Source organism: Schistocerca gregaria, chromosome 1, assembly GCF_023897955.1.
Source record: "Schistocerca gregaria isolate iqSchGreg1 chromosome 1, iqSchGreg1.2, whole genome shotgun sequence".
NCBI lineage: Eukaryota > Metazoa > Arthropoda > Insecta > Orthoptera > Acrididae > Schistocerca > Schistocerca gregaria.
The window spans coordinates 462048988-462073383 of record NC_064920.1 but is presented as its reverse complement, the minus strand read 5'-3'; the positions used below and the strand labels follow the sequence as shown (position 1 = coordinate 462073383).

Sequence of the window (24396 nt, the reverse complement as noted above, 5' to 3'; positions counted from 1 at the left end):
GGAACGAAATGTAAGCAATGAGTTTGTTCGGGAAAAAAAAAAAAAAAAAAAAAAAAAAAAAAAAAAAAAAAAAAAAAAAAAAAAGTTTCTCTATCATAAGCCACGATAATCTTTTTAAATACATTGTGTGTTCCGAATGGTGGACACAGCTCATATAAATGTCAACTAGCTGGTGTCCAGTTAGTTCTTATCTGATATTCTATGCATAGTGTAGATCACGAAGCACTCTACAAGCAGCTACAAGCAGGGGGGGGGGGGGGGGGGGGGGGAGCAAGTTCATGCATGTGCACTGTCCAAGCAGCAGGAGGTACATACAACTCCTAACCGAAAACCGACATATACAACTCCTGACCGAAAACTGACATTAAAGTAAACCATGTCGACTATCTAGCCTCAAATGGCAAGTGGGAAAAAATTGAGGTCGCTTATATTAAACATCTAAATCTTCCACTACTCTTAAAGTAGCTCTGCAATGTGCTTCTACCTCACAGGAGAATTGTGGAATTGTTGGTACAAGGTATGTGAGATGACAGGGGAAGGAAAGGCATCTCTGCTATGGGGTACTGGGTGAGATGGGTTATGCTGAATGAGACAGCCATCTGTCTTGCCTGTCCTCTGTCCCACGCAAAGTGGCAGGCTAAATGATATATCTGGCGGCCCCAGCAGTCTCTTTGCTGTGTAGCAACAGAGTCTGAAGTGTCGAAACACCCACTTAAGTGTTTTACCATTAAATAAAGCATCCTTGCAACTCCCCTGGTCCCAATAATGTTACCTGCACATAATATATTATACTAATTGGATAATAAATATGAGTGACAAGGATCCTAAACAAACATCCTTCTCCACCAAAACAATAATAGTTTCCGCTAATCGGCTGATAAATTACAGTGACAAGGCAAAGGGCAAGTATTTCAGGGTAATAAATTCTAGTGGTAAGGATAATAAATTGTGTAATAAAATGTGGCGATAAGAAAAAGGGTAAGAATCCTGGGGTAGTAAAGGTAATGAATTGGGCAAAAATTATCTGATAAAACACTGGAAATCTGACAATGGAGGAAGCTGCATTTGTATTCCCAGTCAGTAGGCTAACAGACACAATTTTATATATTAGGTGTTTGATGTAGATGGGTGCGGGAGGAGTTGGGTAGGAGGGGCAAGGAGTGTGGGAGGGTGTGAGATCTGACAACAACACAGTAGTGCTCACACCAGCTTAGCCTTCATACTGACATCACATTACACGATTGTTTGCTTATTACTCTCTTATAAAATACTGGCAGTTACTGAAGATTAAAGACTTCATGCACTTGCATGATAACATGAATTTTTACTCACTACACTTTGAACCAAATCACTTTATGAGTGCCATCTAACTCATTGCTGAAGAGAGGACTGCAACTCAGTAGATTAGATTAGATTAGATTAATACTTGTTCCATAGATCATGAATACGACACTTCGTAATGATGTGGAATGTGTCCAGTTAATAAAAGATGTCAGTACAAGATATTACATTACACAAAATATTGCATTTTTTTCTCCCTTAATTTATATCTAAAAATTCAGCCAATGAGTAGAAGGAGTTGTCATCTAGAAATTCTTTTAATTTATTTTTAAATGTTGGTTGGCTATCTGTCAGGCTTTTGATGCTGTTTGGTGGGTGAGCAAAGACTTTAGTGGCAGCATAATTTACCCCTTTCTGTGCCAAAGTTAGATTTAACCCTGCATAGTGAAGATCATCCTTTCTCCTGGTGTTATAGCTATGCACACTGCTATTACTTTTGAACTGTGTTGCATTATTAACAACGAATTTCATAAGTGAATATATATACTGTGAGGATCCCTAGATCCTTAAATAGATGTCTGTAGGATGAACCATGAAACCATGGACCTTGCCGTTGGTGGGGAGGCTTGCGTGCCTCAGCGATACAGATGGCCGTACCGTAGGTGCAACCACAACGGAGGGGTATCTGTTGAGAGGCCAGACAAACGTGTGGTTCCTGAAGAGGGGCAGCAGCCTTTTCAGTAGTTGCAGGGGCAACAGTCTGGATGATTGACTGATCTGGCCTTGCAATATTAACCAAAACGGCCTTGCTGTAATGGTACTGCGAACGGCTGAAAGCAAGGGGAAACTACAGCCGTAATTTTTCCCGAGGACATGCAGCTTTACTGTATGATTAAATGATGATGGCATCCTCTTGGGTAAAATATTCCGGAGGTAAAATAGTCCCCCATTCGGATCTCCGGGCGGGGACTACTCAGGAGGATGTCGTTATCAGGAGAAAGAAAACTGGCGTTCTACGGATCGGAGCGTGGAATGTCAGATCCCTTAATCGGGCAGGTAGGTTAGAAAATTTAAAAAGGGAAATGGATAGGTTAAAGATAGATATAGTGGGAATTAGTGAAGTTCGGTGGCAGGAGGAACAAGACTTCTGGTCAGGTGACTACAGGGTTATAAACACAAAATCAAATAGGGGTAATGCAGGAGTAGGTTTAATAATGAATAGGAAAATAGGAATGCGGGTAAGCTACTACAAACAGCATAGTGAACGCATTATTGTGGCCAAGATAGATACGAAGCCCACACCTACTACAGTAGTACAAGTTTATATGCCAACTAGCTCTGCAGATGATGAAGAAATTGAAGAAATGTACGATGAAATAAAAGAAATTATTCAGATAGTGAAGGGAGACGAAAATTTAATAGTAATGGGTGACTGGAATTCGAGTGTAGGAAAAGGGAGAGAAGGAAACATAGTAGGTGAATATGGATTGGGGCTAAGAAATGAAAGAGGAAGCCGCCTAGTAGAATTTTGCACGGAGCACAACTTAATCATAGCTAACACTTGGTTTAAGAATCATGAAAGAAGGTTGTATACGTGGAAGAACCCTGGAGATACTAAAAGGTATCAGATAGATTATATAATGGTAAGACAGAGATTTAGGAACCAGGTTTTAAGTTGTAAGACATTTCCAGGGGCAGATGTGGACTCTGACCACAATCTATTGGTTATGACCTGTAGATTAAAACTGAAGAAACTGCAAAAATGTGGGAAATTAAGGAGATGGGACCTGGATAAACTGAAAGAACCAGAGGTTGTACAGAGTTTCAGAGAGAGCATAAGGGAACAATTGACAGGAATAGGGGAAAGAAGTACAGTAGAAGAAGAATGGGTATCTCTGAGGGATGTAGTAGTGAAGGCAGCAGAGGATAAAGTAGGTACAAAGACGAGGGCTGCTAAAAATCCTTGGGTAACAGAAGAAATATTGAATTTAATTGATGAAAGGAGAAAATATAAAAATGCAGTAAATGAAGCAGGCAAAAAGGAATACAAACGTCTGAAAAATGAGATCGACAGGAAGTGCAAAATGGCTAAACAGGGATGGCTAGAGGACAAATGTAAGGATGTAGAAGCTTATCTCACTAGGGGTAAGATAGATACTGCCTACAGGAAAATTAAAGAGACCTTTGGAGAGAAGAGAACCACGTGTATGAATATCAAGAGCTCAGATGGCAGCCCAGTTCTAAGCAAAGAAGGGAAGGCAGAAAGGTGGAAGGAGTATATAGAAGGTTTATACAAGGGCGATGTACTTGAGGACAATATTATGGAAATAGAAGAGGATGTAGATGAAGACGAAATGGGAGATACGATACTGCGTGAAGAGTTTGACAGAGCACTGAAAGACCTGAGTCGAAACAAGGCCCCCGGAGTAGACAACATTCCATTAGAACTACTGACGGCCTTGGGAGAGCCAGTCATGACAAAACTCTACCAGCTGGTGAGCAAGATGTATCAGACAGGCGAAATACCCTCAGACTTCAAGAAGAATATAATAATTCCAATCCCAAAGAAAGCAGGTGCTGACAGATGTGAAAATTACCGAACTATCAGTTTAATAAGCCACGGCTGCAAAATACTAACGCGAATTCTTTACAGACGAATGGAAAAACTGGTAGATGCAGACCTCGGGGAGGATCAGTTTGGATTCCGTCGAAATGTTGGAACACGTGAGGCAATACTGACCTTACGACTTATCTTAGAAGAAAGATTAAGAAAAGGCAAACCTACGTTTCTAGCATTTGTAGACTTAGAGAAAGCTTTTGACAATGTTGACTGGAATACTCTTTTTCAAATTCTAAAGGTGGCAGGGGTAAAATACAGGGAGCGAAAGGCTATTTATAATTTGTACAGAAACCAGATGGCAGTAATAAGAGTCGAGGGGCATGAAAGGGAAGCAGTGGTTGGGAAAGGAGTGAGACAGGGTTGTAGCCTCTCCCCGATGTTATTCAATCTGTATATTGAGCAAGCAGTAAAGGAAACAAAAGAAAAATTTGGAGTAGGTATTAAAATTCATGGAGACGAAGTAAAAACTTTGAGGTTCGCCGATGACATTGTAATTCTGTCAGAGACGGCAAAGGACTTGGAAGAGCAGTTGAACGGAATGGACAGTGTCTTGAAAGGAGGATATAAGATGAACATTAACAAAAGCAAAACGAGGATAATGGAATGTAGTCAAATTAAATCGGGTGATGCTGAGGAAATTAGATTAGGAAATGAGACACTTAAAGTAGTAAAGGAGTTTTGCTATTTAGGAAGTAAAATAACTGATGATGGTCGAAGTAGAGAGGATATAAAATGTAGACTGGCAATGGCAAGGAAAGCGTTTCTGAAGAAGAGAAATTTGTTAACATCGAATATAGATTTATGTATCAGGAAGTCGTTTCTGAAAACATTTGTTTGGAGTGTAGCCATGTATGGAAGTGAAACATGGACGATAACTAGTTTGGACAAGAAGAGAATAGAAGCTTTCGAAATGTGGTGCTACAGAAGAATACTGAAGATAAGGTGGAGAGATCACGTATCTAATGAGGAGGTATTGAATAGGATTGGGGAGAAGAGAAGTTTGTGGCACAACTTGACTAGAAGAAGGGATCGGTTGGTAGGACATGTTTTGAGGCATCAAGGGATCACAAATTTAGCATTGGAGGGCAGCGTGGAGGGTAAAAATCGTAGAGGGAGACCGAGAGATGAGTACACTAAGCAGATTCAGAAGGATGTAGGTTGCAGTAGGTACTGGGAGATGAAGCAGCTTGCGCAGGATAGAGTAGCATGGAGAGCTGCATCAAACCAGTCTCAGGACTGAAGACAACAACAACAACAGGATGATAAAATGTCAAAAGCTGTTAAACATAACACATAGAGGAACGAAGCTGCTGTATCAGAGCCAGAAACATCATACCAATAAACATCATAATTTTGAATGCAAACGTCTTCTGAAGATGACGTGATTAAATACAACTGTATTTGTATGGTGGAAAATCTAATGAAGTGTAAGAAAGCACAAATCATCAGACTCCATGAAAAACTATTATGGAATGTGAAAAAGTGCCTTTCATAATAGTAACCTATAGTCATAGAAATATCATAGAAAGAAAGGAAAAAAAGCAAGCACGTATTAAAAGAACTGGATACAAAAAAGATGGTATCGATGTATTGCGAAGACAGATCGAAATGTCATTGAATTGAAAATGTGGGATAAGATGGAAAGATGAAAATGAGTTCGAAAATACCTATTCATGAATGAGTGGGGTTTACTTCATTTTATTTATGAGCTTTGGCTCTGTTTACATTCATTGTACGATCATTCACGTCTCTTGGTTTTTAAGTAATTTTTCAGGTGTAATAATATAATAAATATTTCATAAATGAAGTAGAAAAAGAAATAAAAACAAACATTATTCTTGTGGCGCGTGCCATGTTAAGAAATGGCCGGCTTTCTCTGCTCTTGGAGCGTTAGTGTCACGCCAACATGTCAGTGTCATGTATGTAGGACTGAGCTGCAGTCAAAGGCCCTGGTAGGGGATGGTGGCTCACCGTGAGGTTGGCACGAGGCTCCAGCGCCAGCCAGAGGACCGTTTCCAGCTCCAGGTTGACGGACGCGAAGCTGACGACGCACTCGCCGATCATGCGTTCGCGCCGCATGCGTTCGCAGCCGTACAGCCGGAAGCGCACGCCCATGCTGTTCACATCCTCTGCAAAACACACAATCAGCTGGGCACGCCTGTCTCACGCTCAACCTATCAGGAATGGCGGCGAACGGGGTGCAGAAACGTGCATGAAACTACAGGCTGGCGTAAATGAAAGTAGCTGTAAGCGTACAGGAAATGAAGTGAAACTACAGAAACTCTGTAATTGACTTACCATTTATTTACAATGATAAACACAGTGAAAAATGCACTTATACAAAATGATGAAAGTGACCCCTTGCAACATCAATACACAACTGTGCACGTCTAAGCATATTCACATACACCCGGCATTATTCAAAAGCAACGTTCAGTAATCTACACGCTCCTGTCATCCTCCCATAACTGCTACACAACGGTCACACGATATGGCTTAAAATCAAGACTTTTCAATCTTCTCTGGCAACTACTCCTCCTTACATCTATCTACTGGACCAATTTATGTGTAGACTTCTTTGGGCTCTAAATAATTCTTCGCCGAATGTCTCCGCTAACTTCTGCTGTGCGAACTGAAGGAATTCTCTGTCATTTCACACACATTCGTAGGTGCGCCAATTTGTATGCAGACTTTGTTTTGCCCTCTTTACTGATAGTCCTCTGTCCGGATATTTGACCCCGAAAATTTCGCGAGTTTCCTTAATCGAACTGTTTTCACAAATGCTAACATAATTTATATGCTTTCTTCTATTGAGAGAGTCATTTAGCGGACCGCAAAGAACGTCTGACTGACGAAATACACTGCAATGTTGCTAAAAGAATGCTAACAATCAATTATTGCATAAAACTGTCCATTGTTGTAGCAGTTTATTTCAGTAGACGAAATAGTTAATTCGCATTCAAAGGGAAGGTGGGCTACTTCTAACTACGCCGTCCTATTCATTGCTATCGCTGATCATACGTCATAAGCTAAGAACTATGACTCAAACGTTGACACCTGGCTATCATATGAGCTGTGCTACATATAAGAGCCTCTGAACATGTCTTTCAGACTACCTGAAAAATTAACATTGAACGTAAAAGTAAAATGTTCAACTTTGAAGCCTTCCCCAGAAAACATTGAAACGTGTGATAACGACCAAGAGTTTGGTATTATTTGTCATAAAATAATGTCTTCTTGATTTAAATAATGAAAATTCCACCTTTTACTTATTTTTTGCTCAATACCACAACGCGTTTCGAGAATTTATTCTCATTTTGAAGTGAATTTGTATGTTTGTTTACAATAATATGTTTGGTGCTGTTGGCATGTGTGATTTTGTGCCTCTCTTGCGTCTTTTCGAAGTTAAACTGCAATCGGAAAATCGGACAAAATGAATTGACAGTTTTTAGATTCTAACATTAGCATTTACTCTCTTCGCTGGTAGTCGTTTTCCGATTGCAGTGTAACTTCGAAAAGACGCAAGACAGGCAGAAAATCATACATGCCAATGTCACCAAACATATTCTTTTAAACTGCCTTGTGCGAGATCTCTAATTGCATTTGAAGCATGTAAATTTCCAGAAGCGCAGAGACTCATTTGTATAGCGTAAGCCATTTCGAGGACGATATGTTCTTTTCGAACCTTCTCCGTCCTCCTTCGTTTAGACCGATCTCTCAAATAGTTCCAGCTTGTGGGAGGAAGGATTAAGTAGTGTGTAAGCTTTGGGACCGACGACCTCAGCAGTTTGGTCTCATAAGACCTTACTACAAATTTCCAAATATTGCGTGTCGATGGGAATGAAATGATGATGATAAGGACAACACAACACCCAGTCCCTGAACGGAGAAAATCTCCGACCCAGCTGGGAATCGAACCCGGGCAGTTAGGCACCACACCCGAGACTATGGCCATGCACTATGCAGAGTTGTGGCACGTTTTTTTTTTATACGGATAATGAAGCCAGTTGCTGTCACACGCTAGGTTAACATTGCATTAACAGTTATTTTCATTATTTTCATTTCAAAGCCACAAACAGGTGATTACAGAAGCAATGGCAGTTAGCTATATGTTATAAGCGTCCCTTAGAAGCACTCCCTTAAGCTTTCACCATGAAGAGAACTCAAATCGCGAGTTGGTGCTGTACTCAGATAAACCACATCTTTCTGGCTGGGAGTGTAAAGCTTCCAGCCAGCCCTAAAACGCTCTGACATTTTAATCACAGTTCCTTAAACCAACATAAGAATGCTTAGCCCCGAATAACAGCGACAAAATATTCCCTTTATTTGCGGCTCCAAGAGCATGGCGACATTGTAGCCTACGCCAAATGTGGAGGAAATATTTCGATTGCACTTCGAGCCACCCTTAAGATCCAGCCTGTGGCTGTCAACAGGCTGTTCCAGTGCGTTTACTGCCTACAGTGTTTTATGTGCCAACATCTTGCTGGTAACTTTCAGTGTGTGGGGTCAGAAGCGCTATGGACTTCCGTTCCCAAGAATATCGCTGCAAACACAGTATCTCTGGGCCTTGTACAGCGTGTTCTCAGACGTTAAATGTTCAAGTTGTATCTGTCTATGTTATGCGTATGAATAAATATTGTGTATCTGAATTGGTAACGTTGACAGTCATTACACACCATGAACATCGTGTTCGTTACCCAAATCCTTCAAGCTCGTCAGACTACATAACGATGGGACAACGACGACCGGCGGTAATGAACAATGGCTCTACCCTGCCGCCCCCGCCATTCTCGAGTGCAATATTCCAATTGACATACATTCAGCTAGTACTAATGCTACTCGCAAGTTTCCCTATCAACGGAGTGACTCTACCATTATTGAGATGTCAGACATTACCGGGCTAATTACGGGCACCAACCACAGTGACGCAACAAACGCCGAACATTCAGTGACAACAAACAAACATGCAGATCAGTGTATTTGGTGGTCTCAGGGACAGATAGTGCCAGTTAACAGTGATTTGAACCGAATGTCATATGTCAGCAAACAGCTTGTGCTCTCATACGTCACGCGGGCGACGTCACGGCAGCCGCTCCGCGTACCACGGTACACGTCGGGCGCGACGTGACGTTCCCGCAGGCCGCAACACTCCCCACATCCCAGCTCGCATCGGAATACGCTGATGCCTACCGCGTGCTGGTACCGACGCACGACGGGATCGTTTTACCACGACCACACGTGAACAACTACCAGGATGCCACAACAGACGCATCGACAGCACAACGACCACAAAATGGATATAAGAATTACAACCTGACTACTACGCAGCCCGCATTAACAACGAAGGGCGTCAAGTTCGAATCAGACGTCACCGCCACGCCTACAGTGAACCCCATACCACGTGGGCCGACGATCTACCACGAATTTACCCAGCCGACGACGATTGCGCGACACGCCGCCGATCCTATAGGCACACCGCAAGGATCTCCCACGCCGCGATGGGCTCCGACCGACCGTGAATTCACTCCATCTACCGTGAAGCGCGCTACGACCGAAGGGTGCGGTGCCGTTAGCACGGACTTACTTGCTACACCAGCCGCGTCGCGCCAAGGTTTCGTTCATCGACGCTACCACAGCAACCACGACGGTCGCGACGCGACTAACGGATCAGTGTGCACAGTGGACACACGGACAAATACCGCCACAAACCTGTCATATTCGACAGGACTATATTTCTCCACAGTCCGTCGATGCCTCTATACGTCATTCGTATGACGGCACAGAGATATCACCCGCGCCGCGACACTCGCCACTCCACGGGCGTGACGTCACCGTCCGGCTGGCCTCGGCGCTCGCCGGACCACAGCTCCGATCGGAATAACTCACCACACCATACCGACAGGTGCAACAAACAGTGGCCATACGTCATCAGGCCACCACAGTCGGTCCGAGCAACGCCGTGTAACTGCTGCAAAGCGATAACTCAGTGGGACGAACACAAAACGACCGCTACTGGAACAATCCATCATCTATCAAACACCACCTACCGCCCCTTCACACTGAGAGGTGGCATGGGCCCCCTTCATATTTCTATCTTATTCTGAGTAAATCGATTTTCCTCTCCAATTGCATGCGGTGAAATGTTGCTATTCCTTCAACTGCGGACTTCCCACGCAGCGTCTCTCGTCACCTGGTCCGGTGACAGGCGAGTTCTGCTGAGCTTGAAAGGTTAAGCCAATGGGTGTGAGGGAGTCGAGTGGATGCTTTCCAGACGCCGACATTGTCATAAGAGTGGGAGCAACACGCCCAGAGGGGCCAGAAGGGGCGACTGGGCTAGAGATTCCGTTACTTCGCAGAAACTTAGTGAAAACACTTTCTGGCGGGCTACCAGCGAGGCATGGGAACGACTTGTGTTCCCAGGCAGTCTTGGCGGGCAAATTCCCGCGTTTTCTGCAAAATCGTAACTGTGATTGGCTTGCTCAGGGCATAGCTCCGTGACGTAGCAAAATCGGCGCAGAAATTGGCGCCAAGAATCTCCATTGGTGGAATGGTAGTGCTTCAGCAATAGAGTGGTTTTCGTGTTGCTGATTGCAACATTTAACCACGGCTACTGTCGTGGGGGCGGGAATGTTCGGTGTGTTCGGTTTGTACGGGTGCTCTTGAGAGATTCGGCTCTCGCCTTTCGGTCAGGGTAGGTTACAAGACTGAGCTCAGGCTGCTCTCGACAGTCTGCCTTCCGTTGGCTGTCTAATATACTTTCATTTAATTGTAACTGTTTGACGAGGTTGCTGAAGTTTCGACTTCAACGTAACTTTCAGAGTACAGTTGGCAATTGGGCATTCTGCATACAAGTGGCCTTGAGCATTTATGGCTAAAGTTGACTGTATCGGAGTTGTGTGTGACTTCGCTTGTTAAAATCAATCACTGTTCCGTCAGTGATTGTGTGGCGAGCCTTCTTCGTCTCCCTCAGAGGCGCATTTCTATTGATAGGAAGTCTTTAGTCTGGAACAACCAGACCAGGACAATTTATTTCGGACTATACTCACGACATTATCATCACCACGACGGGACGTCGAAGCAACCAGCCCTCGTTTCCGGTACACCAGATCGTGTCCTTGCAGTTAAGAAGACAGCTTGGTAATGTATGGCCGCAGCACCGGCAGATTAGGGAATTTGCTCTGTGATAATCAGAGCTCAGCAGAGCGCGCCTGTTCCCGTCGTTTCTTACGTGGTTCTGTCTTGGATGGTCATTGCCTGAGTTCTCACTACTGTAGCACCAATTAATGTTGGGTTGGCTGGGTGTTTCTCTTAAGATTTAAGTTGCAAGGAATTGGCTTCACATACCACTTTGTCATAAATGCCACAGTCTAGTTTATGGACTTCCTCACCTTCACAGCATTTATTTGAATATCCAATTCTGATGTATTGTAAATGTTTCATGTGTTTTGTTTACTATTTTGAGTTTAGTCATAATAAATCAAATTGTTATTTTGGTCAAAACTTTCATTCTGTTAATCGGTAGAGCAACCCTTTCATTTCTCACTACGTTAATGAAACTTTCCTTTATCTAATTAATTTATATCAAATTAAATTATTGCAGGTGCCAAACTTTTTTCTATTCCACTTGCAGGGTCGATTACAGTCAGTTCGCGTTTCTTCTTAATCCATGTGCAACAGCAAAAGTCGGAGTTAGAAAAGGTGGGGGGAGGGGGCTTAGAGCATCATTTCCAAATGAAGATTCTAGAAGAATTTAGTGTTAAATACACCGCTAGCCCCGGCACCTCGCAACACAGACTCACTAGATGTGTGGTTTTCTTTATGAGAGTGTATGGTGAGGACAGCAGGGATTGAAGAGTACCAGAGCAAGTTGTTAACACTTCTCAACCATCTCGGTGAACAAGCGTATCTCATAAGCGATCTGCTGCTAAATACTCCGTCTGCGACTAGTACGAGATGGTGAAGTCACTTAACATTGCAACGTTTACCATGCACGCCGGAGCAACAACTGCACGTCGCCATAAACGAGACGACGTTGGGCAACGACACATCATCCGTGTTATGGCGCAAACTGCGCTTGAAAAATGGTAACAACCTACTACCAGACCGCACTCTATGGTCATTATGGTTACTCAAGCTCCCAGACCAAATACAGACAGCTCTTCTAGTACATGCGGACACACCATTTGAAACGCGCCTACAGCTGGCCGGTAGGATGCTGGCGCTCGCTCGCTACCGGACACTAATCAGTGCCAGGACACCTATCTACAACCGCCACGCCAGCGACGGATACGGTGTACAACAGACAAGGACAGCAGCAGCGGCAGACACAGCGCAATACAATGTGCGCAGACCACGGGCAACCTCCTCCTCCCCTCTGCAACTACACCCCAGCCGCGACTGCTGCAGCGCCGCAACAATCACGGCGCAGAGACCGAGCTCGTACAGGAAATAAACAAACAAGGGTGAAGGCCGACGCCCGGGCTCCACAACGCAGCCCAGCCAAGACAAAGCGAGAAGCGGCTACTGCTGGTTTCCCTCGCGATTCGGCGCCGACGCACGCCGCTACCACAGCGGCCACCCAAACTACACCGGCGGACTGGCCTAGCGCCCCAGCCCGCCTCCCTGCAACAAGACGCCTTTCTACTGGAGATAACAAAGCACTTAACACGCTACACACACGGACAGACCGCGCGCGACTGTTTGTTTATGACCGCGGTCCACATCAGTACCTGTTGGTCGACACGGGAGCGGACATGAGCACGCTATCCCCACATCTCACCACAGGAGATTACAAGCCCTCAACCCTACAATTCAGTAGTACCGGTAATGCGGACAGCCTCGGCGCCGCTCAAGCTAGACGACCACGCATCACGTCCATTGACGTTCCTTGTGACCGAAACGATGAGACTGGTGCTCGAAGCGGACTTCCTCCGTCATTACCGCCTCATCCCAGATCTTAGCAGGGCTCCGTTATTACAATGCGACGGACTACATCCAACAGGGGGCGCCTGAGTGACAGTCCTCCGTCCACTGTAGACGTTCCCCCTCCACCGCTAGACACAGAGACCGCAGCGGATCTTGCATTACTACGTGCAACACTGTGCGACGAATTCCACGAAATGATCACGGCCTACGAGAACATCTGCAAAGAGAACAACAAAACATGTCAAAATCAATAGTGACAAATGCCAACTGCGACAGCCTTGCGTAACGTTCGTCTGTCAGTTAGTCGATGCAACAGCCATATGGCCCACACAGGACAAAATTGAGCAGGTTACTAACTGGTCCTCTCCCACAAATAAACCAATAACTACGTAAATTTCTCGGCGTTGTCAATTTCTACCGATGACACCTACCCCATGCAGCTGAAACTCTACTTTCCATTACAGAATCTCTACGAAGAAAAAATATATCTGGGAAGAGGAGACTCACAGGGGCAGCCGAGATGCAAACTGCATTTGACAACATTAAGGAAACTGACGGACTGTCAAAGGAAGTAGTCGACCTTTGACCGCGAACTGCTGTCCATGTACGAGGCGGTGCGCTACTTCCGCGACTATATCGAAAGAGACCACTTATTATTTATACAGACCATCGACCGTCAACTGACGCAGTTAAGAATCCGCCTGCCAACGCGAAACTGCGCAGGTTTAGGCACTGGACCACAACAGACGTTCTCCATGTGCGCGGAGCGGACAGAATGGTTACAGACTACCCGTCTCGCCTAGCAGTCGTGACTACTCAACTGGATTTCGGTAATCTCGCGGACGCTCAGGCAACAGATACGGACCTGGAACGATTCTTGTGAGGCGGCGACAGGGATTGCAACTACGACAATGCCCAGTGCCCGGAACCAACGAACTAGTTTGGTCGACGTGTCAATGGGGAGGCAACGAACTTTCGTCCCTGTCGACTATCGCCGAACAATATTCGACTTGCTCCATAAGTTAGCTCACCCCAGAGCGCGCCCCACGACGAAACTAGATTCGGAGCGTTATGTGTGGCCGAACTGAAGAGGGATTGTGCCGCATGGACACGAGCGTGCATTCCTTGCCAGAGGGCGAAGACAGGACGACACACCCTGCCGCCGTTAGGGAGCTTCCCTCTCCCGAAGGGCCGTTTCTGCCACGCACATATAGATTTAGTGGGACCACTACCAGAATCCAACGGATTTCGTTATATCCTATCGGTCATCAACCGAACGACTCGGTGGGTGGAGGCCGCTCCGTTCAGGGATATATCAACAGAGACAGTGGCGAGAGCGTTCATTGACCTATGGATAGCCTACCATCCACAGTCAAACGGCCTAGTGGCACCGCATCCTGTAAACAGCACTGGTCTGCCACGATAACGGATGGTAAGAGGCCCTGCCCTTGGTGCTTGCGGGTATCAGAACGACCTACAAAGAGCATCTGGATGCTTCACTAGTGAAGATCCTCTACGGCGAAGCGATTAAACTCCCGGCGGAATTTGTCACACAGGCAACGAGGACCTCCCAGACATTGTACAGTGGCTAAGAGGATGGATACGCAGCATCAGAATCCCACCGCTGCGCGGGATTAGCCGAGCGGTCTCGGGCGCTGCAGTCATGGACTGTGCAGCTGATACCAGTGAAGGATCGAGCCCTCCCTCGGGCATGGGTGTGTGTTTCTCCTTAGGATAATTTAGGTTACGTAGTGTGTGAGCTTAGGGACTGATGAGCTTAGCAGTTAAGTCTCATAAGATTTCACATACACTACTACAGAATCCCACCGCTGTCGCACTACACGACACGCACCGTATTTGTGCACAAAAATCTACAGACACGCCCTCACGTAATGCTGAATCATGCTAGCCGGTAAGCCCACTACTGTGTCCATCAATAGACTGAAGCCAGCACGGACTATGGCGGAGAGGCCAGAATAACAATACCGCCACGCCATGACACAACTCCATTTTTGTCACAGTCAGTGTCAAGCACTGCCTTCCAGAAGATATCACAATGTCTCTACATGACACGATGATCGTGGTACCTGCCACGTACGAAAACCGACAGGTCGGCAACAGCACGGTGTCGCGATCATTGTACCACTCTACAACGATACCACAGTCGGTCTATACAGCTGCACTGTTATCTACGCTATACAGGGGCGGCATCCTACATGTGCCAGTCCCAGTCCACAACACGGAAAACTGGATGCAGGATCAGCCTACACCCCCACCACAGGGTCACGTACACCCACGGTGGACGATGCAATGATGGCACCTCCAGTACCGCCAACACAGCCAGTACCGATGTCACGAGCAGGCAGACTGCTGCGCCGACCAAGACATCTTGAAGAGAAAGAGCTAGACAGCATCTCCGGAGACGACCTGCACTACACCACAACACAGCTTCAGAACTCCATGCATTTGGGAAAGGGTGGGGTGGGGGTGGGGTGGGGGGTCTGTGCGGACACAAGCTCTATGGACTTCCATCCCCAAGAATATCTCTGCAAAAACATTATCTCTGGACCTTGGGCAGTGTGTTCCGAGACGCCAAGTGTTTAAGCTGTATCTGTTCATATAATGTGTATAAATAAATATTGTGTATGTAAATTGGTAACGTTGACAGTCATTACACATCATGAGCATCGTGTTCGTTACCCAAATCCTCCAAGCGTAAAGACAGTACAAAGTTGCTGTAGGCACCTGGAAACAACAAAGAGTAATACATAAAACATGCAACACATCACCAAGAGCATCCTAAACGTTGTTGCATGCGTCTCTTGCGAGGGTTGTTTATTCCATACATTTGTAGAACTGTTTTTTTTTCTTTTCACTGCCTCCCTCTCACTCATTCTATCCATATTTCCAGAAACGTGTAGATATTTCGTTGATGCGATTTTCCCTATTAAACAGCATATCAGAGAGATGTTACACAATCTAACACAGAAAAAAAAGGTTGACTGATACATACCCGGGTTGACTCTATGCAACAAGAAACTCTCCAGAAATTGTGGGTTTTCACCCTGGCGAATCTTGGTCTTGTGTTTTTGCTTCTTGCTCGGCAGCATAACTAGGCGAACCTGTGTGAGATAGAAACAGTGAAACAATTAAGACGAAATGAGAATGGTTAATGCCTGAGTAATGTTTGTACAAATGCTTAACTTTTTATTACTCTGTGTTGCATAACCAACGACGCCGATAAGTGTGTGAGACAACATTTATTTGTCCTGTTTTTACACATTTATTTTTTGATAGCAGTTTTGATATGTAACTGTTGCTGCTACGGATGCAAATCGAAGTACATGAAAGGTAGAAAAGTTACAGGAAAGTACCACTAAGGTCTAATTGTAGTTATTATACTAGTAAGAGGCACTTATGTGTTGGTTAACATCGAGACATACTATTATAAAGAGTTAATATCGTAGGTATAATTTACGTGACTGTAAGGCCATATATTTTCAAGACATATGCTAGACGAATTGAGTAATATGGGAATGTGATGTAAATGAATCCGCTGAAGAAATACAAATTTCTAGCAGTTTTCACACGGAGATAAGATTTATGGACAGTATTCACTTTTACAGACCATTCAGCTTGCTTATTTTAAAGTAGGCGTAATAGGAGCTATAGTAGTCCACTAGTTCAGATGTTGCAGAGAATGAGAGTGCCATTACTGATTTGGTCCTCAAAAAAGAAACGAAAATTAAACATACGGCAACAGAAAGGAAGGAAAAAAACGAAAGAAATCGTCAGAAAAATATTTTAGTGTGTGACATCCGTAATTTACTGAATGTCATAGCTCCAAATTACATGTTTCTTCGGGACGCTTTCACTTTGGTGTGCTAGTAAGCCATTTCGCAGTGCCGATGCACCATAATGTATTAAAACATAGACGCTGCAGAGCGGGCTGGTGCAGTACAAAACCTAAGAAACAGCTCTGCTTGTGCCTTCTTTTCCTGTAACGAAACAATTAGCGGCATCTGAGCTGTGACGCCTGTCGCAAACAAGTGAAATTATACTTCTATCTCCTAAAAGCATTAAGGTGAGACCATACGACTTATCGAATACAAATTACATGATCCAATAGTGAAAATGTAGCTGGGATGAAATAAATGTTTGTTTACTATATCGACCATGCTGGTAACGCAAACGACAGTGAAAAACTCGAATTAGCTCTCGTTTCCAATTTAAAGGGGGGTGCGTTTAATCATATCTTATTAAAATTCATTGTCTATCCCTTCCCATATAGGCTTCGTAATCTCGCTGAAGGTAGACAGGGTGATGAAGTTTCACGCAACGATAGTTGTGCGTATTTTGTCGCTAATCTTAGCCCGGCATCGTAGCAACACGGGGAAGGGGAAGAGATGAGCGGAGCATATTTCATTTAAGAGTGATTTCAGTCTGCTTTTTGTTAATATGCTGGACGAACGTATTATTGAAGTGCAGTTAGTGCGTGAGCCATTGTAATTCCTGTGATTCGTTGTGCCTTGCAAATGCGTAAAAAAATCGGGGAGCAGTACAAGCCCTGGTCTCCTCATGTATGTTGCATAACTTGTTTCTCGAGTCTTCACTCGTGATTGAATCATAAAAGACCATCCATGGTCTTTGCTATACCCACGATCTGGAGAGAACCATCATACCATGTGAATGCTTGTTAGTTTTGTATGACAACTCCATGAACACATGGTATTTACAAGAAGAAAAAGTCTTCCTTGACATACCGTGACGTAACGTCGGCCATGCCACCAGTGCCTAACAGAGGCGGACTGCCTTTTCCTGTCCCACATGATTGTGATCGCATCTTCAAAATCCAGCTCTCTGAAAGATCCTGATTTTGTGTGTAGCGATGAGCGTACACAGTTTCACAAAATAACACAATGATAACTTAATGACTTAGTGAGAGACCCTGAAACGTCCCCTTAGAAAAATTGTGCAAGACTGTGCTTAAACTGACACACAATATTTTTAGCGCAACGCAATCTCACTTTCAAAAATCCCTACAAAAAAATGGCCCTGACTAACATTAACCTATACCTTTCACAAATCACTTACCTCACAAAAATCTTGGTTACTTGAACTACTGCAATACAGCGAGCGCCACTACTGCCAGCTAAATAAAAGATTCAAGCTACTGAAGGCACTAACTACTGATAGGCACAGTTAGCAAATGAAAGATTTTGATAGAGAACAAACAATGTATTTACCTTAATAGTGTTCAAAAGTCATAATATATGTAGCAGTTCATGACATCCATTCTTACAAATTTCAAAACTCCGCCATCTCTCTCCCCACATCCATCACTGCTGGCGGCTCACCTCCAACTGCGCAACGCTACGCGCTGTTAACATCCAGCTGCCCAACACTACAATGGCGAGTATTACAACAATGCCAACCAGCCACTGACTGCACACAGCACAGACAGTGATTTTCATACAGAGTGCTACGTGGCGTTACCAATAAGAAAACCTAAACAGCCTACTTACAACCCGAAATTCCCAAAGGTAAAGCTGAACTGTTGGCGTCAAGACTACAACAGTGGAATTGTTTTAACACGACGGTAACCGTCAAATGCCATTCCTTACAATTTCCGAAAGGGAAATGACTTTTATGTACAGGAACTAATGGTAGTTGTGGGCATTGTCTATAAAAGCGATCAGTGGAGGTTGTTCATCAACTCCTCCAAGGTAAGGCTCAAATGTGCCCTAGTGCATGGTACCATCGATTACGATTGGGTATGCTCGTACCTGAAAAAAACATATGATAATATGAAACAGTTGTTATTGCGATTAAAATACAAGTTTCAATGGCAGATTTCCGGGGATCTGAAACTCATAGGCGTATATTTGGTCTACAACAGGGCTACAGCAAATTTTGTTACTTCCTGTGCCTCTGGGATAGCCTCGCCCAAGCACTTAATTACAAAAAGAAGGATTGGCCAAAGTGTCAGTCACTTAAACCAGGATCTGACAGTGTTAAGCACGAAGCACTTGTCGAATCCAAGAACACAGTTCTCCCTCTTCTTCGTATAAAACTAGGCCTAACGAAAAACTTCATTAACGCCATGGACAAAACAGGGGAAGCATTTCTCTATTTGAACGAGAAATGTCATGTCTTAGTGAGGTGAAAATAAAACGGGAAATTTAGTGGGTTCCCAGATATACAGATTGTACAAAGTTCAGTATTTCAACATTTTGTTGGCTACTGTTATCCAGATGTCCACGCAGTATGCGTATAAAATCTGCAGTTCCTTTGAGCGGGATCAATCTGTGCTAACAAGTACTGACTTTCAAAATCTGCAGCACGCTTACCGGAAAAACCTTATGCCAAAGCACAGTCACGTGACATGTTGGCGACAAAGATACTGTTCCGCGCATCTGAATACTCACAACATAGATACTCATTTGCACCTACATCTACGCATGTACTCCGCGAGCCATTGTGTGGTGCGTAATGGAGGATACTTCGTACCATTGTTAAACATTCTCTTTCCTGTAACACTCGCAAATAGAGCGACGGATAAACGGCTGTCTACATTCCTTCGTACGAGCCGTCATTTCTCTTATCTTGTGTTTGCAGTTATGCGAAGAGTACACTGGCGTCAGTAGAGTCGTTTTGCAATCAGCCGCAGCTACTGGTTCTCACAATGTTGTCAATAATGTTTCTTGCAAAGAACGCTATCTTCACTCCAGGGATTCCCATCTGATTTCACAAAGCAGCTCCGTAATACTCGTATGTTGATCGAAACTACCGGTAACAAATCTAGCACCTGGCTTCAGAATTGCTTCGATGTTTTCTTTTAATCCTATCTGGCGGGGATACCAAACACTCGAGCAGTACAGAAGAATGGATCTTACCAGTCTTCTACACGCAGTCTACTTTATAGATGAGCTATACTTTCCAAGAATTCTCCCACTAAACTTAAGTCGACCATTCGCCTTCCTTGCCGTGCACAGTGGCCGCGCGGTTAGAGGCGCCATGTCACTGATTGCGCGGTCTCTCCCGCCAGAGGTTCGAGCCCTCCCTCGCGCGTGGGTGTGTCTGTGTTGTTCTTAGCATAAGTTAGTTTAGTAGAGCGTAAGTCTAGGGACCGATGACCTCAGCAGTTTGGTCTCATAGGAATTCACACACATTTGAACATTTTGAACTAACGTCCTCATGTGCTCGTTCCATTTCATATCGCTTTGCAAAGTTACGTCCACATATTTAATAGACGTGTCTCTGTCAAGCAGCACAGCACGAATATATACTGTATTGTAACATTACAGGGTTCTTTTTCCTAATTTTCTCATAAAATACATTTTTCTGCATTTAGAGCAAGCTGCCATTTATTACATCAAATTGAAATTCTGTGCAAGTTATCCTGTATCCTCGTGCTGTAACTCGGCGACCACTGTTTCCCGTACACTACAGCGTCATCAGCAAACAGTCGCAGATCGTTGTTCACCCTATCCGTCACATTGTTTATGTATACAGTGAACAACAGCAGGGCTACCGCACTTCCGTGGAGCACTCCTGACAATGAACACTGTGTGAACAATGACGGGCTCAACCCTAAGCAGCCTCTGCCCCCCGCCCAGAAGGTGACGCCGACGCCATTCGTCGTATACGAGAACAGCCGCGAGGACTGGAGTACATATGCAGTCCGCTTGCAGTAACACCTGGCTGCAAACTACACCGAGGATGTGGACCAATGCCACGAATACTTCTTCACATGCTGTGAAGTGGAAGTATAATGGTTACTTAAAAAAATCGTATCGCAACAGACCCAGTGGTACTTATTTTGAAAGAGCTAATGCACAAGTTTCTCCTTCTTCTTCGTCTTCGCCCTTTTCCCGTTTCTCTACGGACTCGGCATTGTAGTAAATAATTTTAGTGTTGTTACTGACAGCTGGTGGCCGGATGCCCTTCCTGACACCACCACTTCACCTGGCATGGAATCTGTCTGCTGTCTGCATCTAATGTGAATCTCATGCTTAAGTGTGAAAACGTTTTCTAAATGTTTGCTTAGCGTGTCTATGTAGATAGTAGCCCAGTATTTACCTAGCTGGATGTGGGAATCCACCTAAAAACCCCGTCGAGGTTTGCTGGCTCACCAGCATTCGTTGTTCACCCGCGGATTCAAAAATGGTTCAAATGGCTCTGAGCACTATGTGACTTAACTGCTGAGGTCATCAGTCCCCTAGAACTTAGAACTAATTAAACCTAACTAACCTAAAGACATCACACACATCCATGCCCGAGGCAGGATTCGAACCTGCATCCGTAGCGGTCGCTCGGCTCCAGACTGAAGCGCCTAGAACCGCTCGGCCACTCTGGCCGGCCCCTTGGATTCGATTCAGGACAAGCTTGTCCTGGATCCGCCTCCCCAAATCCAAAAAAGCGGCGCGTTAACGCTTTTTTTTATGGTAGTTGGCAAGTGCTCTACCATCTTCCCTTAGTCTTTGTGCTTGAAATGAGGGAAACATCTTTATTTTTAATTATTTTTTCTGTTTTTAGTTTTTTTGTGCTTGCGTTTTGTTAGAGCCACAGTCAGCTATCGGTTGGAGGAGACAAGGTGGGCAGGGGCCGAATCACGAGGCCTGGCAACGATACTTCCACCTTCCCGTCACCATGCTGCCCTCTCACACTGCTCTCAGTAATTTTACTTATTTATTTATTTCATTTTTGTGCACATATATACACAGGAAAACGAATTAAAATAAGCCCAGCCATTCGGAACCATAGATATCCCGCAAGGTAATACAGGATGGCAGGCGGGACGAGTCCAAGGTGTAGGCACATCATATTTCAGTCCGAGTCGGGCGGGCACTTGCCTCACTGGCAACAGGTCAACTGAGTGGAGGCGTGGTAAATACGCTGTTAGGATAATTGAACAAATAAGCGCGATAAACGGAACTGAGCGCAACTGCTGCAGTGCAGTCCGCAGGTATTGCCAAAATTCAAGGCGCGTCTGAGGAGCATCTCCATATATCTATGACACACAGCAGGCGGCTACACGGGTAGCAGGGGTTGTGTGGCGTCGACTGGGCGCTTTTTTAGGTTAGATGGCCTCGGGCAAGTACAGAAAGGGCAACAACCTCAAAGGGCGTGGGGCAAAGTCAGGCATGCGGGGACCAAGCAGCAGTCGGTATTGTAATTGTAAACTGTCGAAGCTGCTGATAGAAAGCACCGAAGCTGAAATCGTTATAGATACGGAATGCTGGCTGAAGCCAGAGATAAATTCTGCCGAAATTTTTACAAAGGCACAGACGGTGTTTAGAAAGGATAGATTGCATGCAACCGGTGGTGGCGTGTTTGTCGCTGTTAGTAGTAGTTTATCCTGTAGTGAAACAGAAGTGGATAGTTCCTGTGAATTATTATGGGTGGAGGTTATACTCAACAACCGAGCTAGGTTAATAATTTGCTCCTTTTACCGACCTCCCGACTCAGCAGCATTAGTGGCAGAACAACTGATAGAAAATCTGGAATACATTTCACATAAATTTCCTCAGCATGTTATAGTCTTAGGTGGAGATTTCAATTTACCAGATATAGACGGGGACACTCAGATGTTTAGGACGGGTGGTAGGGACAGAGCATCGAGTAACATTATACTGAGTGCACTATCCGAAAATTACCTCGAGCAATTAAACAGAACCGACTAGTGGAGATAACATCTTGGACCTACTGATAACAAACAGACCCGAACTTTTCGACTCTCTAAGCACAGAACAGGGAATCAGTGATCATAAGGCCGTTCCAGCATCCCTGAATATGGAAGTAAATAGGATTATTAAAAAAGGGAGGAAGGTTTATCTGTTTAGAAAGAGTAATAGGAGGCAGATTTCAGACTACCTAACAGATCAAAACAAAATTCCTGTTCCGACACTGACAATGTTGAGTGTTTATGGAAAAAGTTCAAGGCAATCGTAAAATGCGTTTTAGACAGGTACGTGCCGAGTAAAACTGTGAGGGACGGGAAAAACCCATCGTGGTTCATCAAAAAAACTAGGGAACTACTGCGAAAGCAAAGAGAGTTTCACTGCATGTTTAAACGCAGCCAAAACCTCTAATACAAACATAAGCTAAACGATGTCAAAGTTAGCGTAAGGAGGGCTATGCGTGAAGCGTTCAGTGAATTCGAAAGTAAAATTCTAAGTATAGACTTTACAGAAAATCCTAGGAAGTTCTGGTCTTACGTTAAATCAGTAAGTAGATCGAAACAGCATATCAAGACACTCTGGGATGATGATGGCATTGAAACAGAGGATGACAGGCGTAAAGCTGAAATACTAAACACCTTTTTCCAAAGCTGTTTCACAGAGGAAGACCGCATTGCAGTTCCTTGTCTAAGTCACCGCACGAACGAAAAAATGGCTGACATCAAAATAAGTGTCCAAGGAATAGAAAAGCAACTGAAATCACTCAACAGAGGAAAGTCAACTGGACCTGACGGGATACCAAATCGATTCTACACAGAGTATGCGAAAGAACTTGCCCCCTTCTAACAGCCGTGTACCGCAAGTCTCTAGAAGAGCGGAAGGTTCCAAATGATTGGAAAAGAGCACAGGTAGTTCCAGTTTTCAAGAAGGGTCGTCAAGCAGATGCGCAAAACTGTAGGCCTATATCTCTGACATCGATCTGTTGTAGAATTTTAGAACATGTTTTTTGCTCGCTTATCATGTCATTTCTGGAAACCCAGAATCTACTCTGTAGGAATCAACATGGATTCAGGAAACAGCGATCGTGTGAGACCCAATTCGCTTTATTTGTTCATGACACCCAGAAAATATTAGATATAGGCTTCCAGGTAGATGCCATTTTCCTTGACTTCCGGATGGCGTTCGATACAGTTCCGTACTGCCGCCTGATAAACAAAGTAAGAGCCTACGGAATATCAGACCAGCTGTGTGGCTGGATTGAAGAGTTTTTAGCAAACAGAACACAGCATGTTGTTCTCGACGGAGAGACGTCTACAGACGTTAAAGTAACCTCTGGCGTGCCAAAGGGGAGTGTTATGGGACCATTGCTTTTCACAATATATATAAATGACCTAGTAGATAGTGTCGGAAGTTCCATGCGGCTTTTCGCGGATGATGCTGTAGTATACAGAGAAGTTGCAGCATTAGAAAATTGCAGCGAAATGCAGGAAGATCTGCAGCGGATAGGCACTTGATGCAGGGAGTGGCAACTGACTCTTAAAATAGAGAAATATAATGTATTGCGAATACATAGAAAGAAGGATTCTTTATTGTATGGCTATATGATAGCGGGACAAACACTGGTAGCAGTTACTTCTGTAAAATATCTGGGAGTATGCGTACGGAACGATTTGAAGTGGAATGATCATATAAAATTAATTGTTGGTAAGGCGGGTACCAGATTGAGATTCATTGGGAGAGTCCTTAGAAAATGTAGTCCATCAACAAAGGAGGTGGCTTACAAAACACTCGTTCGACCTATACTTGAGTATTGCTCATCAGTGTGGGATAAGTACCAGGTCGGGTTGACAGAGGAGGTAGAGAAGATCCAAAGAAGAGCGACGCGTT

The 24396-nt window shown here is 44.5% G+C and overlaps 1 protein-coding gene across 1 annotated transcript in view; it reads right to left on the bottom strand.

Moving 5' to 3' along the window:
- Nucleotides 1-24396, bottom strand: part of LOC126353994 (synaptotagmin-14) — a 559379-nt gene that overhangs the window by 61728 nt on the left and 473255 nt on the right. Inside the window, exons 8-9 of the mRNA XM_050003342.1 lie at nucleotides 15840-15948; nucleotides 5873-6030 (exon numbers count right to left, since the gene is read on the bottom strand). Of these exons, the coding sequence (XP_049859299.1) occupies nucleotides 5873-6030; nucleotides 15840-15948 (267 nt within the window). The remainder of the gene's footprint in view (nucleotides 1-5872; nucleotides 6031-15839; nucleotides 15949-24396) is intronic.